Here is an 18,149-nt window from a genome sequence, read left to right as displayed (position 1 = left end):
GTATTTAATGGAGGCAAGGCTGGCAGGAGCTGCAGAGCACACGTCTGTCTCACCTTGTCGACTGTACCTGCCTGTTGTGGTCCCCAGTAATTCACACTGAAGGCAGCAGCTGCTACCTTAATTTTATGAGTAACACAGGGAGATTGAGAGCCCCCTTCTTACACATCGCTGTTTATGAGATTGGCAGTTTGGGGTTTGAAAAGAAAAGAACTCAAGATCTGAGCATTTCTTAAATTATTTAGGCTCTTAAAAGTCGGCAGACATCTGACTATGATGGGCTACACAGCTTTTAGCAAAGCACGGCACCCAGTCTTGGCATTCTGCATACCAGGCTTGTGCCACTGCACAGATCTTTGCAGCTTTAAAAAGAATCATCTAAGCTATATGTCTAACAAAAGACAACTAGTTCAATATACAGCTATGGCTTAAAATACTCTTTAAGATAAGTGGCAAAACAGCTCCATAAAAGCCTGACACAAGAATATTGGTAGCCAGGAGCTCATGACCTGTGGTTAACATCTCAGTTTTAGAAGGAAGATGCACATGAGGAATGGGAAAAGGATGGTGGTGACGAGGCTTTGGGCTCTACGGGGGAATTCTTGCAAAGAATAACATTCCCAATGCAGAGCCTGCAGCTCTGAGAGGCGCCCTGAAGCCCAGCCAGCTGGAAAAGCAGCAGCAGGATGTGACCCAGAGCAGCTCCCAAAACACAGCCAGGCAAGCAGCAGCCATGCAGCAACATGTCCAGAGCCATCAGCCAGACACAAACCCCAAAGCCCCAGCACTGACCCCAAAAGCACAGCCCTGGCTGGACAGGTCTGGACACTGGGAATGCCGGCGTGCCTGCTCCTATTCCTCACGTGGGGCTGCTCCAAGCACTGCATACTGACGGGATGCTGCCTGCACTGAAAGCAGGAGCTGAGGAAGCAGAGAGCCAGGTCCCATCTGGCCATCTGTGCCTGCAGATTGGATACTCTGGCTACTGTTTATTTCAGAGTCTGCAAACAATTAGTCTGAGACCACTCCTCTGTGTCATTTGGGCAGGTTTGGGTCTTCCCTGCACCCTCTGCTCACAAATCCATGCCTGAGGTGACAAGGGAAGGGGTGCAGAGAAGGCTGTACACTAGCAGCCATGAGGGAATCACCCCCCACATATCATACATGGGATGTTTTCATTAATAGAAATAGTTGAATTATTTCCTTTTTTTCCTCCTAAACTAGCATCTGGCCGCCTAATAATGTACAAAGGCCATTTTTGGCAGAACAGATAGACACTTTTTCATTTTATAGTATTTTAGTCTTCCTCTTTCAGCCTGCCTTATTCCCATTCATACTACCTCAGAACTTCAACTACCAAACAAACTCCTGAACACTGTTACCCAGGGCTGTAATTCATGCTGATTCACACTTGCTGGCCCAGAGGCTTTTTATCCTACACCAGTCTCCTGAGGTTTATTTTTATTCCTCAGATATCCTATTTTGAGGGCTCAAAGCTGATTTCTTTCTGTTACGGAAAGGACTGGAATAAAGTAGAGAACACAGGATTAAGCCTGAGGTAATCCAAGTAAAAATGAGACAACACTTCACCTGATAGCAATAAAAACCAAAGTAATTGCAGAGCTTGTTTCTGAAGGACCAGACAAGAATCCTCCCACCTCCAGTTCTTTTTATGGTGTCAGTAAGAGGGACAAAGGGTGGGTGTGCTCAGGGAATGCTTCCAAACCCTCACTGCAGGTCTGCTTTCACAGAATCACAGAATGTCCAGGTTGGAAGAGTCTAAAAGGATCATCAAGTCCAACTCCTGGACCTGCACATGGATCGTTTGTCCTTCATTTCAGAAATTCAAGGTCATCTTTCTCCAAGAGTTTCAGAACCAGCAAACATGCAGCAGATGGGTGGGTTGAAATCTCAGCTACATCCTCAGAAGTTTCACAGGAGCTCCCCAGTAGCTCCTGCCTGGTCAGGATCCAGTGCAGTAAGTGCCACTCTCACATCCACTGATCTCAGCTCCCCAGTTGGTGCAATTCACTCCAGCTTGAGAACAATTATCTTTATCTCTGAAAGCCACCACGATAAAAAAAAATCACCAGTCGTGGAGCAGTTTAAGTGGAAAAACACCTCCACTATGAGACATGACAGGTTGCCCAAACCAGAACACAAATCATAAAACATTCACAGTGAGGCTGTTAGCTACCTGAGTTACATTTATCCAAGGAACAGCACTCTACTGTCAGAGCATGGAGAAATGGAAGAAAGTGGGAAAATCATAACAGAATTTGACGCTAAGTTCTTGAAATATGTTTCAGTCAGCTCTGCCCTGATCAGGGCATTTTTAGGATGAGGAAATAGGCAACACAGAAATTAAAATTCCCCCCATTTGCTGCTCTTGCAGTAAGTGACAGGGTAAGATCAATGTTTGGAGAGAGACTGTATAAAGAGAACAGTCTCCATTAATCTCATCCCTTCCCATGGTGAAAGCACTTAATTTACACTTTCTCAGATCAGTAATTACCTCTGCTATACTCTTACAGCTCCTCTAGGAACACAGTAGGTGAACACAGGGCAATACAACAGATGAAGAACAATGCTAAAAAGAAGAAAGAAAACCAAACCACAAAATTAACCTTTTCTGAGCACCAAAGTGTTCCACGTTGTTTCCACCATTAGATTATGTATGAACCAGCAGAGATTTGGCAGATGAAAACTCAGCTACATATAGAACCAAAGCGAGATATGTAAAATACAATTAATAAAGCCAAGTTTTTAACCAAAGGCACCAGGATCCAACCACAGCAGACTTCTGGAGCCAGGATACAGCTCGACAGGCTGAAAGCCTCTCTGAAAGCTCCCATAGTTCTCTAAACTTTTCTAAACTCTGGGCAAAAAGAAACACTAAACAAAACATAAAAATGAATCTAGAATGGCCATAGAGTCACAAAAATGGACCTCAGAGCACTCTGCTGAGAATGGGTTGAACAAAACCCCGCACAATGCCAGAGTGGCTGCAGCCTCATTAGAGAACAGCACTAGAGCCCCACAGGCTCTGAAAATCAGGGGTTTGATGTAGTTTACATCATTCTGACGATTGCTGAAGGGGGAAAATAAGTTATTTGGCAATTCTGGTAGACTTTGTCATTTTATAGTTGGAAATACATGCAAAAAAATTATGTTTTCATTCTGTATCTGTAGGCGAGATTAATTTTTCTTTCAAGTCTGACAAATATCTTCACTCCCCCTCCACCACTGGCTCAGGAGTCACCAAAGAGACAAGATGTATGTGTTTTATTACTCGAAACACATGGAGCTGCTCCCATGAATCACAAGCATGTAAATTAAAAGAGCAGAACGAGTGGAAACACTGCTATCCCTAGGCACAAGCACTGGTCATGGCAAGAGAGCCCCCATTTCTGGAGGGGCTCTGTAGTTCCACACAGATCTTCCACCACTATTCCTGATGGGAATGGAGGGGCAGACCAGGGGCTGCCATCCAGGTCCCACCTGTCAGTGACTGTGGGTGATGGACATGGTGTGGTGGCACCAGTGCTGCCTCTCAAAACCTGCAGCAGCTCCCTGGGGCAGGGAAGCAGCAGCCTCAGAGCTGCAGCATCTACAGCCAGTCAGGGAGTTCTGTGCTCCCACGGGACATTTCTTTTAAATTTCTGCCTCTGCAATATTTAAAGGAAATTGTAGGTATCTCAGCTAAGGGGAAAATGGGCTCAGTGATTCCCAAGCCTGCTTCGGTCAGCTGGACAATTCATGCCTGGCATGCCATCCATCACATCTTGCTCCAGGAACCCCAACCTAATCCAGCCGTCAACAAGACCTGTCTCAGCCAAGCAGTTCCTGGGAATCACAGACTGCAAATCATCCAAGTAGACTCTAAAATCCAGTTTTTGGCTCTGCTGCTGAACACTTTCATGCCAACTTTCTTAAACCCTCTCACTGAAAATTTCAGGGTGCTCCACCCCTTCTTCCTTTTTTTTGAAAGAAAAAGAAAAGGTAATTTAATTTTTTAAAACATATCTTCTTTAAAGTTACATCAGGAAACAGGTTATTGTGCGTCAGTCCTAACTCAGGCCCACACATCATACACAGCCTTGATGCACAGCCCAGATTTTGAGGTAGGCTGGACCAAATAAAAAGGAAGTCAAAAGAAAAGGAAAAAGCTTCTATCTCCATCCATGGACCTGGCACGCTTTCTGTTGAAATAGCCATGAGGTGCTGCTGGTGTTGGGACTTAAGAGTCCGAGCTCCAAATCTGCTCTCCTCCTCCCATCTGCCTTAAACCTCTCCAGGAGATGGACTGGACAGCTCAAGATTTAAGGGCTACCTACACAGCCCAGGAGAAATGCCACTGCCTAGGGACTCATCAGTATTCTCTGCAAGCAACCCCCAGCTGAGTCTCGTGAGAACATTTTGTGCCACATCTTGAAAGAGGAGGTACTGCTCTTGATTTGATGAAAAATGAATTGGAAATATGAGCTGTATATGTGCTAATTTACAGCGATGAAGTTTGCATTCATTATAGTAATGAGCATTGCATAGAGCGTATAATCAACATTCCCTGCAGATGTCAAGAGGAATCCAGAGGCAGAAGGAAATACGTGTACTTGCCACAGCTGATCATAAACATCATAAACTGCCAGCCCCCAAAAAAACATAAAGCAAGAGAGAGCCCTTTTTCTCCCTACTAGTCCTCAGGGGTATTTGAGTGTTTCTCTCAAGTTCTTGAAGTAATGAGGTCAGACAGGCTTTCAACCATGAGATAAATATTACAAGTACTCTAAATATTTTTATTTAGAAAGTGAAAGCACAACTGTTTCACTTCCTTCCCAGAAGAAGACAAAAGCCACAAATGTGATTACACTGAGTTGGTAACTTTAGATAACTAATTAAATCCTTCTGTGTAGAGGAAGATGTTTCTTTAATATCACAACAGAAGTTAAAAGCAAGTAATTGAAGAAAAATGCCAGAGTTAAATAAATCATCACCTGAAATAAAGTTAAAATACCAGAAAACCCCATCCACTGTGTGTGAAATCAAAGCAAGGTGGGCAGCAGTGAAATGGTACCTGTTCTGTGAACAAACACAAACCACCTCCTGAAGGGCTGGAAGAAGATTGGTGGTGGTTTGATTGATTTCAAGGCCACGTGCAGCATCAGAACAACACAGCAGAGGATGAGCACCAGTGTTACCATGAGTAAGAGCTCTCTAGGCACCCACACTGGAGTCATTCTTACCTTCTGGCAGCCTAGGGTTAGCGTGGATGGAGTTGGGGTCTCCATCCTCCTCAGGATGGTAACGATACAGAGTCTGTGACTGCTTTGGGGAGGACTGGCTACGGTCTTCCTTTAGAGCCACAGGAGGAGAGGTTGTTGCACTGAACTTCACCTTGGGGAAATCATTCCCCTCGAGGCTCTCATGGGATGGCCTTGCTGAGCTGGGCTCTGTGAAGTTCACCTCTTTCAAGCCCTGATACATGCTGTTCTCTGGCTCTTCCTTCCTGGCATGCTTTTTCATTTTAGAGTGAGGGGCTCTTTCTTGCTCGTGCCTCTCTTTGTTCCCCTTTGGCCTCCTCTCCAGCTCTTCCAGGCGCTGGGGTGTCTCGGTGGTGGCCGTGGTGTGCTGTGGAGGAGCCCCGGTGGTGGCTGCCGTCTCCTTGTGTGTCACCTGCTGGAGGGAGGGTGCCGTGGTGCGGGGCAGCCTCCGGCCGCGCTCTGTGGCCCCGCGGGACTCGGCGTGGCCCCTGGGCGCCTGGGTGGGGCCGGGCGCCACCGTGGCCTGGGTGTGAGGGTCGGTCGTGGCCAGCGCCGGGGGAGCCACGCTGGCCGCTAGGTAGTCATAGTCCTCACCCTGCTCCTGGCTGAGGCTCTCGTGCTCCAGGTGGGACGAGTAACTCCTGTACTTCTTTGGAGACTCCACCTGGGTGTTGTCTCCCTCCGAGGCCTCCTGGTCGTAGCTGTAGGGATCGTCGTAGTGCCTCTCGGGCTCGCCGTCCTCGGCGTCCCCCGGGCTGGCCGTGTTCAGGGAGAACGTGTCACAGTCCGGCAGCTGGTAGCACATCAGCTCCCCGCCGGCGTTGGGGCAGTGGCACACCTTGCAAGGGGGCATGTGGAAGGTGTGCCCCGCCACGTACTTCTGTCCCTCGTGCAGGCAGCCGATGCGGCCGCACTGGGGACACCCATCTGCCGGCACCACCGCGTCGATGCAGTTCGGGGGCAGCTCCGGGCACAGCATGAACTGGCAGCTGATCTTGCCCCCTCCCTTGGGGCACGAGCACTCGGTGCTGCCGAAGTCCACGAAGTAGGACTGTCCCTCGGGCACTTTGCCGTTGACGAAGCCCACGTTGACGCAGTCGTAGTACTGGTAGCCCTCGCAGGTGCAGCCGTGCTGCAGGCACGTGGCGCAGCACTCACCGGGCTCCAGCACGTCCTCGATGCAGTTCTCCAGGGGCTGGCACTCGGCACCCGTGCAGTCCCTCTGAGCCTGGCAGCTGCCCGTGCACAGCAGCACCAGGAGCAGGGCATCCCAAGGGCTCTGCTGCCAGCTCCGGGCCCTGGCCATCGTCGTCCCGAGGGAACGCGGCTCCGGTCCAACCTCGCACGTTCAGCCTTGGCTGCTCTCCTGCAGGGCTGGGGCTTCAGCTCCGAATCTGCGGCGGTTTCCTGAGTTACCTTTTCTCATAGATCCTGGAGTTATGAAAGAAAACTCTGTTAAAGACTACACTCAGCACATATCCTGTTAAACATTAGAGGTCTTTAAAAGTTGGGACAAAATCCAACATCTGGAAACCTAAGGACAAAAATTAATCATAATGCCTTCCAAGCATTAGAGGCACTAAGTTTGGACTTGGATGCTTCCCCCACCCCTATTTTAAAAAAGAAAGAAAGAAAAAAATGGTTGTAACTGTTCTGTTTTGGATCTGTTGACAAAACATACATATTTCAATAAAAAGAAGGCCCTTCTTTATACTTCAATGCTTTTTTGTTAATCTTTCCAGCTAAAAAGATTTTTTGGCAGAGAATAAGTAAATACACAGTTCTTCCTCTGCAGATATGAGCTTAAGATAATTATCCTTTATGTTTTAATTAAAAAGACTCAAATCTTAAGGAATTTTTATAGACAAAACTTAGCCTTGGGACGTGAGAATTTGTCTGTACACATGTTAACTCAAAATCTGGATTTCTTTCTGACTCCTTCCCCCACTGTGCAATCTCTTGCACTTCAGTCTTCAGCATTAACAGTTATTTCTTTGCTCCAGCGGGGCTAAAATAGAACTTCTTTGTGTGTTGCGGTTAGTTTGTGGTTACACATCGTATTAATTATCCTGTAATACATATTAAGGGCCGGATCCTCTGCTCACAGAGGTTGGCACAGCTCCACAGCAGGACTGTGGTGCACAGAGGGATCAACTCCAACTTCACTGGAGGACATTTACAACAGCTGAGGATGTGCCACCACTGGCAACCACTTCTTTTAGTTTTGACACCACCAGCAGTACGTTTTAGTGAATTACTATACTATGAACACCCAATATACATCTGTACATACATGAACTGGCATAATAACACTTTGTTAAAATGCCTTGAAGAAGAGAAAATGGCTTGCTTTTTAATTACTACACCTTTTGAGCATCAAAAAGTTCCAGGATTAGTCAGCTGTTGTCCTTTATATCAAAATTATGCTTATAAAGCCACACAATTAACACGGAAAACCACTTACAACAGAAAAACAATTTGCCTATAGAATTTTATAGAACCAGCCATCTGATTATTTTCCCAGGACCTCTCCCATCATCAAAAAAACAACAACCCTAAAATGTTTATCTAGGGGGTAAAATACAGCCACATCACCCAGAACAATGAACCACACACGCAAGAGGAGTTGTGCCAGAAAATCCATTCAGGAAGATTACTTCTCCCATTCAAAGGGGGCTTCCAACAAGTCTGCTCAGTCCCTCTGGCAAGAGGCCAGGCTGTGGGGAAAGCGTGCCTGTTCTGATAAGATATGGACAAACCGTGCTAAGAATTTCCACAGTTCTGCCCTGGAATCCCAATTACTTCAGTACCTTATACAGAGACAGAATTCTTACAAATGCAGGTTTCCTACAACTAATTTGACTATATTAGCTGAGTGTGCTAAAGAAGAGTGATTGAAGGAAAAATAAAATTGTCAGAAAATACAATAATGGCTCCGAAGAATCTCACTTTTTCAGAATCACACTGCTCTCAAAAACCAGGCTATTTCTCATGAAGGAGAATTTTCAATATGTGGTGCTGAAATTAATTCTTCAGAGCGCAGCCTGGGAATTAATAATTTATCCTGCTTTCAGCAGCTTTTTCAGGTAATCCAAATTTGTAATTGTTACATTGCTTTACTGGGAAATAATGAACGGGAGAACAACTATAGGTAACTTCTGTAAGGCGCTGACAGAGGGATTTTGTCACATCCCCTCCCATGGTACCTCCTGGTGCCTTAGTGCAGATGTGTCCCCTGGGCAAACCCCATGGGGAGGCACATGAGCTCAGCTCTGCCCTGGCCATATCCTCTCTTCCACATCAGGTTTCCCAGAGGGCCCCAGCACCCAGCATGGGCCATTTGGGTGTCAGGGGCACAGGTCTGACAGCCTGTGTGTGCACCAGGGCAGGGCCAGGCATCACCTGTACCAGGGACAGGTAAGGCATGAGCTGGTGTGACACCCCCAGCCCAGCCAGCTGTGCTGCCCTGCTGGGGCACAGCTCCAGGTAAAGGCTCCCCAAAGCTCCTGAGGACACTCTCAGACTCCCAGCACGAACCCCACTGATCCTGTGCTAAGAGCAGAAAGCAGTCGTCACCCACAGGGAGGGTGTCCAGGACAGCTGAGCGTTTATCACAGGCCAGTCCTGCTTTGGTGACAGGAGCTGCCCCTGTGCTGTCAGCTCCTGGCCCCCTCACCACGGTTTGGTCCAAGGGTTTGTCTGCTTGTCTGGGTCACCACCATTCCTTCCTCTGCTCCCATCCTTACTCCCTTGCCTCTTGCCCACGGAGAGTCCAGAGAGCTCATGGCCAGCCCTGTCCCTGCTCCTGCCTCTCTCACTTTCTGCTCTGTGCCCTACTCTGTCCCCTCGTGCCTTCTGCTCCCCACCCTTTCTACAATCCTCAGCATTTGGGTTCTCAAGCTTAACTGATAAGGCTGAAATCCTTATAGCCCTTCCTCCATCAATGACACCTCAACTTTCCCTTTCCCCAGGCTCACTTTCCTTCCTCAGAGGCTCCTTGTTCCTGGTGCAATGACTCCAACAAAAAGTATCTTTTTATTCATTTAAACTGCTGCGTTTCCCTGTGCTTTCTCCATATCTTTCCCACACCCATCACTCCCCCCAACCGATAAAGTCACATATCAGAGAAACAGCCTCTGCTTCACGCACAGAGAAAACCATCTTTGAGGGAAGCACAGCCATGGCTGCTGAGCCCCATCCCTGCACACACAGTTGTGCTCCTGCCAGCCCTGCAGCTGATGTGCTCCACCTCTGGATCCCTGCCCTTCCCCAGCACTGCAACGATGCTCTGGAGACAGCAGCTCATTACTGAGGAACGCCATCAAAAGCTGGAGCTGTAAATAAAGGTGTCTGAACCAAGAGGGTAAAAAAAAAATGCACTATCTCTGTAGGATAAGGGGAGTTTAATACTACCAGATGTTATTGCAATAATTTGTTTCCATTAACTATTTTAATGCTTTCCTTAATGTCCTTTTACACAACTGGGGCAATATGCAAGGGCTTTACTAGAATGAGAATTGGTTCTTTGTACTCTCACCAATGGCCTTCACCCACTCTTACCAAGGTCATTGATTTTGCTGTTCCATTGAAGGACAAATTAAGCCCTGCACACCTAAAATAAAAGTCTTTCAAAGGCTCTGTTGAAAGCTTTGCAGAGCTCTAGAGCAAGGAACCATGTGCCACTCATGCCAGCCCTCATGCACTGCTTCATGGCTCAGGAGAATTCCATTCATGTCCATTATGGCATTTCCTAACCCGTCTATCCTGCTCTGCTTTGGCTCACGGTTCAAGCCTGTTGGCTTTTCTGGGTTTTACTGGGCCATTATTAAAGAAGTTGTTGCCATTCCTGAGCCTCCTGAGCAAGCAGGAGTGCCCATGCAAGAGAAGGGCAGTGCTCTGGACTGAGTCCCTCAAATTCTCCCCATGGAAACATGTGAGGTAAAGCAGCAGTAAATAGCAGATGGTCACACTGCTGCAGTTCCTTATGCCTCAATTCCTGCTTCAAAAAGCATTCCTAGGATAGGCAGAGTAAAGACCTTATGGAAAACCAGCTTTAAAAGGAGTCCAAATAAGCATTTACTGCAGGCACATATTTTCATGGAAAAGGAAAGCAGATGAAACCAGTATCTGTGTTATGGGACATCCAAGGCTAACAGCAGCAGTCATCAAGATTATAACTAGTCCTGGCTGAAAAACATCATATTCCTGTCTCCTTGCAGGGGAATAAAACAAGATTTCAAGATGCTTATTTCAATTCGGTTTGGGGCCAAAAAGTTATAAATTTTGACATTTTTTGCAAAACAATATACTCCAAGTGATTTACTTCAATCAAAGCCATAACATAAAACCAAAAGGAAGAATGTTGACTTGATTAAAATTGTTCAATCGCATTACTCAAAAATGTTGATGAAACCAGTGTGTTCCCACAGAAGATCTAGACATTTTAAATGCGCAAATTCTTTAAATTAAGAGGAGCATTTTATTGGGAGATTCCTTTTCCAGATGGTTTCATTTCAGTGCTGAACCAGAAAGCTTATTCTAGGTAAGCAGAGGTGACAGGAGGCACTCTCCTGCAAGGATTTCACACAAATACAGCCTTTCTGTGTGAAGGGTGCCCCAGAGACATGCAGAAGGTTGGCACATGTGGAAGAGATACCACAGGAGCAACAGCATTCTGTCAAATGCTCCCTGAACAAGAAGGAGGCAGCCATTTATAAACAAAAAGCAGTAAAGAGAATAAATCCAGTGCACTGCAGGAGAACCCACTGACTTCAATCTTTAAGATGTACCTGCAATTTCACCAGTTGCAGATCCCTGTGAAGAGGTTTAGAAAGAACAATTCTTTTCTCTGTCCCACCTCTGAGGCCCTCACTAAAATGCCACTTTCGATGATGACAGTAACAGAAATGCTGCTCTGATCTGTATCTTCTGCTTCTGAAAGTGTGCAGGGCCAGGTGCCAGGCTGATGTAAAGCATAGGGTGGCAGCCATCTGTGCAATCCCTCCTGTGCTGGGTACTAGGAGCACAAGCTGGCTGCAACTGGGGGCAGCCCCTGAGCCTGCCCTGAATCCACACCTAAGGTTCAGACACACAAAGAAAAAACCTGTGGGAAAGCCAGTGCAGGGCTGGCACAAAGCAAGTTCATCAGCGCACAGAGCTGCCACGAACAATTCTCCTGGTTTCCCAGTGCCACCCAGCTGAAATTGGCTCTGCAGGTTCAAGCTGTGCATGAGCAGGGACCAAACACAGCCCTGCTCTGTGCTGGTGAACCTTTTGGTGATGCTGAATCTCTTCTCACAGCGGTGACAGCTCTGCAGAAAGCAGGGCAGCAGGCAGAAGCACATGCGCACACCCATCCCGAGGAGCAAGGGGAATGTATTTCCCCAGTCTGAGCATTTTCACACCTCTCCCAGCCAGAGCTCTGGGCTGCTGCAGCTGCCAGCAGCTCCTCACTGCCTGCGGTCACAGCTTAGACTGAGGGAGGAAGCAGGGAGGGGACGGAAGGAAATAACAATTTAAAAACAATCCCTTTTAAATGCAAGAGAAAATGGAAATTTGTGAGAGTGTTTGAATCCTGTATGAAAACCAGAAAAAAACCCTAAACCCAGTAACTCCTGACTGGGCTGTGCCAGCCCATGGATTAGATCTTCCTTTCACACCCTCCCAATCCGGAAACTTGTGATCTCACCAGGCACTGGAAGGGATGGCTGCTGGAAGGGATTGGATTGCTTCTGGAAAGGATTGCTGCTGGAAGGGATTGGATTGCTGCTCTCCTCACAGAGGGAATGTAGGGCTATTCACCAGGAGGATGAATGAAAAGGGAGAAGTGTTTCCACCACTGCTCTTATGCAACACTCAGGCCCAGGGCCCATCATGTCTGCTTGTAAATTATTGGAATCTGAGCTGAGCCCCTGTGTTGGGCAGAAGGACCAGAGGGGTAGGAAAAACCTCAGGGTAAATCCCAATCCAACGAGCTGCTTTTTGTTATTGAAAGTAAAGCACTCTGGAGTTGTCAACGCTCTGGTTCTTGGCTAAACAAGGCTGTGTTCAGGAGTCATAGCTTTTGCAGGCAGTTTTCCTCAGCTTTGCTTTCAGTAAGAAATCAGTTATCATTAACCCCCTTTTCATGGAAAAGCTTTTAAAAATGGACATTTGGGAGTCTGGAGGATTTTTACTTAATTCAACAGCAAACTCAAGAGGAGACAAACAAGAAGAAAGCAGGATGGGATCAAAACTCACACAGCTTCCCAAAACAACTCCGATAAGAAGTCCCTTCCCAGCAGAAGCAGGCAGGGATGCTGCAGAAGCTCCAGGATGTTCCCCATTCTCAAATCCAAAGAGGAACCTGACACACTGCAGTAAGGGAAAAGCATCACCCGAGGTATTTCAGCTGAAGTAGCCAAGCATTAACAGAAGTGACCAGGCTCTGGGACGTATTCTTCCAGAATGTGCAGCGTTTGAAGGCTTTTTGAAGTCCTGAAGAGCGAAGGCAGCCTTTTTCCAAGGGAATGACAGAGCCAGGGAAGGGACAATCATGTCTTGGGGCTATTGTGTCAGTGCTTCCCTTCAGCCCAGGCCAGCCCAAAACAACAGGGCAGGTACTTGGATTCCAGAGGAGTGAAATTCTCTGTCATTGGGAGTCACTGTGCAGCAGATCCAGAGTGCCTCAGTGGGAGCAGGGCAGCTGCTGAGAAGCTGGAGAGGAAGGGATCACATGGGACACAGGGAGCTCACATAGGGCTGGGCAAGGACCAGAGCAGCAGGGACAGGCCCAGGACTCTGCCACGGGGATTCCAGGTAAACTGACCACGGGGATCCCAGGAAAACCAACCATGGGATCCCAGGAAAACCGACCACAGGGATCCCTGACAAACCGACCACGGGGATCCCTGACAAACCGACCACGAGAATCCCTGACAAACTGACCACGGCCAGGTTTTCCTCTGGACAATGCACAGGAGGCTCAGCAAGTCCTGGCAGCTGGGCCAGGATCACAGCTCTGCTGAAGAAGGAGCCAAACTCTTACACTGAGTGAAAATAAACGTGTTTGCTATTGATACATGTTTTTTCTTTTTACATCACCAAGTTTCAGGTGACTATATATACTCCTCAAAAACACAATTAAATAATCCAGCTATTTCCACACTGGCCAAAGAAATCTGGGAAAAGATTAAAGCAAACTCAGCAACAGCCACTCAAAAATGTTTCCCAAGGCACAGCCAACAAAAACTTGTCAAAGCTCATAAGTTATGAACTAATTTGCACAGGGAGAGCTCTTTTGGCAGCAGGCAGGTCCCTGAGCTCCACAGCACCTCGAGCAGCCGCACACATGTGGAGACAGCCTGGAGACAGGGCAGCACCAGCTCCGGGCTCTGGTGAGCACTGTCAATGCTGGAGCCTGCTCTGATAAGTGAAAGAAAGAATTCTTTCTCATTTATTTAAAGAGCTGCACTCCTCTCTTCCCTCTCAGGAAGGAACAAATCCCTGGTTTCCAAGATGTTCCCCATTATTTAGATATTTACCATTTCCCACCAAAAGTAACTCAAGCACAACCCCTGCACAATCTCATAACCGTGCCCCTCAAACACATCCTTCCAAGATCCTGGATTAGATTTCTCTCTCGCTGTTTCCTTTCTCCAATCTCCCTCCAGGATGCTCCAGCCTCCTGCCCCTTCCCACAGTTTTCAGAGCTCCCCTCTGCAGGGCTGCAGTGCCTCTCACCAAGGAACGAGCCTGCTGCAGGGACACCGGCATGCAAAACTTGAGATGTCATTCCCACCCCCACTGCAATCCCCTCTCCCCCTTTCTCCTTTCCTCCATGAAAGAACTCTGACACTATTTAGAACTCTCTGTAAGCAGCAGATTTAAGTTTTGGGTTGTTTCTTTTTAGTAATCCAGTCTTCTGCGATGCACTTTGAACCCTAAGCAGTGACAGTAATACAGATCTTTTGTTGGGAAATGTGCTGGTTGGAGCATCTGAGAATTCCCTACCTATTTCAGGCAGCTCTTTCCGAACAGTTTAAACTGGAAATTCTCTCACCTCCATCTAAAATCCGTATTAGGCCAAAGAAAGCCTACTATTTCACTGACAGCTTAGCAAGTGGCCTTTCCTGCCCTGCGTGCTGCCATGGGGCAATTTGGAAGTAATTAACAACGATTTCCGTACAGGGAAAGCTGAAGGGCACTGCCAGGCAGTTTGGCACAGTTTTTGTACCTGTGAGGCAGAGCTGCTCACAGCCAGAGGAGTGCTGCCTCCATCGTCTGAACTTCAGCCTCAGAAATGAGGATTCGCATTTGAGACTCCAGAGGAACTCAGGGGTTTGCTTCAGTCTGCCAATTAATTCCAAATCAGTGTCAAAACAAAATGCCCATACAGCAAGTTTGTAGCAAATAGTTTTTCTGTGCACCCTTTGTCACTATCATGATTAATGGTGAAAGTCTAGCTGTTGGACATTGAAAAATGCCCAGTTATTGAATATGGTTGAGCATCTGCCCACGTATTCTTTGGTCTGAAGAAAAGGAACTCAGAACTGTTTCAGCATTCGTGCACATGCCTTCTCAACCTCCCTGGACTGCAGACAAGAGCATATCTGGAGAATGGACTGGATGTACCACAAGGCATATTGCCAATTATAAATTAATAAAATCCAGAAAAAGCAGCAGTGAAACTGTTCCCTGGGAACAGTTTCCTCTCATATGGTGACAAAAGAAAGCCCATATCAGGGTTATTATATTTAGCAATTAAATTCTTCAGCTAAAGCAAAATATTATTATTTTAATGGAAGAAAAACTAGAACACTTGGTTAAAATGTTCTCATAGAAATGTTAATTGCCACAAGCATTAAACAAATGGAAATCAAAGCCTACCATTTGTTGAGCACTTTAGAAAAGTTTTAACACAAAGAAGTGCCGGAAAGAAACCTTCAATTTTTCCTCATGAATGAAAGTAAATCCCTGTAAATGAAGCTGCATCTATCATGCTGCTAATCAGTCAGCAGCCACAGATGTATTCCATCAATCCAAAGTGTTTCTGCACAAACTTTCCATAAAAGCTAATGGAATTAATTTGGTTTGGTGGGTACCAAACTGAAAAGGAAAGAAGCATGCTCTGCTATTCCATCTTGGAGCCCGTCATGCAGAGACAACAATAATTCCAGGTGGAGCTAACAGAAGTACCTGTGCACCACCTCCATCTTCCACCTTGGGTTTATCCTCCACTTTTGCCTGCAACAGATGTGGAATCCTGTATCTTGACTCCCTTCCTTTGAAAGGGAACAGATCCCAGCTGTCCAGGGGGTAACCTTAACTTGCAGAATAATTTCCTGGGGATAGGAGCAGGGGTTTTTCCTGTTTCTGCAGAGAACCCCAAGCTGGTGTACTCAGTGACAGTTTGCTGAGTGGCCAAATGCACTGAGACAGCTTCTGCCCTCAGATGCACGTGTTCAGAACAATTTGCGGTTCTGCACCACATTCAATCTACAAACCAGAAAGAGATTAGAAAAGCAACTCTTGTTTATTTTGTAAATTACACATTACAAGTTAGTATGATCTGCTGGATAAGCATGCAACCCAGACTCTTGAATATTTTGAGTTACTGATCATCATCCAATACAAGTAAACCCATTATCACTTGCAACTACAGGTGGAACATTCAAAATAGAAATCCCTGCAAACCAGATGATACTGCATTATCAAAAAATGCTGATTGAATAATTGTATATGTTACCTAATGGACACACACATAATTTAAACAAGAATTTTTTTTTCCTTTAACATCATCTTTGTTGAACATCATGGTTTTGTTGAATACACTAACCAAACAGTAAATTCAATATGATTTTCATCACATCAAACAATACTCCACCTAAAGTGGTATTGACTAGTATGAACAATGGTCTTGGCACATTAAAATATGTATTTATGTTTTGGTCAATGATCTTCTGGAAGGGAAGGAAACTATTTTATTTTCCAGCTGAGGAAATCCTATAACTGTAAAGATAATTAATACCAGAGGAAGTAAATAATTAGTTCAAGGGGGAATAAATAATTACTACGACAGAAAAACAATGAGGTTGTAGTCCCTCCTTCCTTATTAGTTATGCACAGTCCAGCATATGACTGAGAAGGAAAATTAAGATGGAAAAGTTACTAACACAAGAGACGAAATAAAGTCTCCCAAGGGTACAGAATATTCGGTTTTCAAAACAACAGAAGAAGGATAAAAACCCCAACAAGGAGAGCAGAGGAGGTGAAATGGGAGGTATTTCAGCTTTGCAGACTGCCCTGTCAGTGTTCTACCAGGCTGGGCTGAGGGACCTGCAGGGAGCTTTCCTGTGGCACGACCCTGCCTCACCCCGCCGTGATGGAAACGCTCTGGCAGCCCAGTCAGACGTGCACACCCAGCTGACTGAGCTGCAGCCTGGCTCTGGATTTTAGTAATAAACCTTACTTTCATTTCATAGGCTCAATTCTGAAAGCAAGGGGCCGATACCACAATCCTGGGTACCCAAAGCAAAAGAACAAAAACAGAACAAAGAGCTCCGGGAGTTTAAATTCTCAGAATGTCACTGGTGCAGTTGAACATCAGTTTTCTATAAGCCACCTTGCTGATGAGGTTCTCTACAATCAGTGGAAGGGTGAGTAAGACTTCAGAGAGCAATTAATACCCCTGATAAACTGTTTGGGATGGATGGATGGATGGATGGATGGATGGATGGATGGATGGATGGATGGTCCCTCTGCTATGAGCTCTACCACAGAAACCCAGGCTGGAAAGGACCTTAAAGATAACCCAGTTCCACCTTCCACTACCCCAGATTGCTCACCCTGGCATTGGACACTTCCAGGGATGGGAACTCCACAACCGTGCACCATATAGAGACTTTACATGATTAATTACCTTATTTTGGGGTAGAGAAAGCTGCAGAGCCTGTGATTTTTTGCTTTGCAAAAGAGAACTCAATGGGCAATATGAATAAAACTTACAGAGTAGTAAGGCACCCAAACTGAATGGGATATTCCTTCACCAGATGTGGACCACAACAGTGCACAGGCCAGGGAGGAGAAAGCAGTCATTCCCTTGGAGGTCAACTGGGAGAATCCCAGCAGATCCCTGAAAAAAATTATCAATTCCATCATTCCAGCAATTCCTGGTCGTCCAGAGGAATGGAGAGGAAAGTGGTGCAACATCTCACAATTCTGCCAATCCTCTGCTTCACTTACAAGACAAATTTCTACGAAGGGTGCAAGGTGTGCATCCCAACAGAGATGCTCCTCAGTCATGTGGGGGTGGCCACATTACACATGGGCACGATAAGGATTGTCAAGATCTGAATTTTCATAGTTTCCATGGTCTTCTCAGAGAGCCAAAGTTCTATAAATCAATCATTATATAAAAATAACGTGCTCTTGTTACACACAGGCTTCTGTCAGTATACACTGACCACGTCACACCCTGACCACTGCCTCCCAAGGCCTGATAAAGGATATTTCCCATTTGGGATGTTTCCCAAAGGTAAGTGTTTGCCTTTAAAATAATACTAAGCAGTACCTTTCCACATTACCTTCCAATCTGTACTACCACCTCAGTCCACAGGCACGGTTTTCACTTCAGTAGGAGATTTTGAGCTGTTTGCCTTTATCTTGTTTACTTTACACAAATGCTATCTATTCCTTTCTTACAGATGGATATGATCTGCTGAAGACCTGGAACATTTTATCCCATAGCAAAACTCATTCAAAAGTACCATCTGTTCTTCCTGCAGGGGCACAGTAATGCCAGAAACTGTTTAACATTCCATAAATTAAGACCATATAATGGATAGCTCATTGTTAAAGTGAAGCAAGGCATCGCTTGGAACCTGATGACAGACATTTTGCTGAGGTTTTGCC

At 46.2% G+C, this 18,149-nt stretch overlaps 1 protein-coding gene across 3 annotated transcripts in view; it reads right to left on the bottom strand.

The window, feature by feature from the left end:
- Window positions 1-18,149, bottom strand: part of FBLN2 (fibulin 2) — an 89,150-nt gene that overhangs the window by 58,741 nt on the left and 12,260 nt on the right. For 2 of the 3 annotated variants that reach the window (XM_088171726.1, XM_014893502.2), the window contains exon 2: window positions 5,241-6,689. In XM_088171726.1, the coding sequence (XP_088027852.1) occupies window positions 5,241-6,564 (1,324 nt within the window). In that variant the 5' untranslated portion in view covers window positions 6,565-6,689. Of the gene's footprint in view, window positions 1-5,240; window positions 6,690-17,243; window positions 17,362-18,149 lie in introns of those variants that run through there. The other variant, XM_088171725.1, reaches the window with a different exon arrangement.

Source organism: Sturnus vulgaris, chromosome 11 (genome assembly GCF_052056855.1).
Source record: "Sturnus vulgaris isolate bStuVul1 chromosome 11, bStuVul1.hap1, whole genome shotgun sequence".
NCBI classification, from domain to species: domain Eukaryota; kingdom Metazoa; phylum Chordata; class Aves; order Passeriformes; family Sturnidae; genus Sturnus; species Sturnus vulgaris.
Note: the sequence above shows the minus strand (reverse complement) of the source record. Positions and strands in the feature narration are given on the sequence as shown.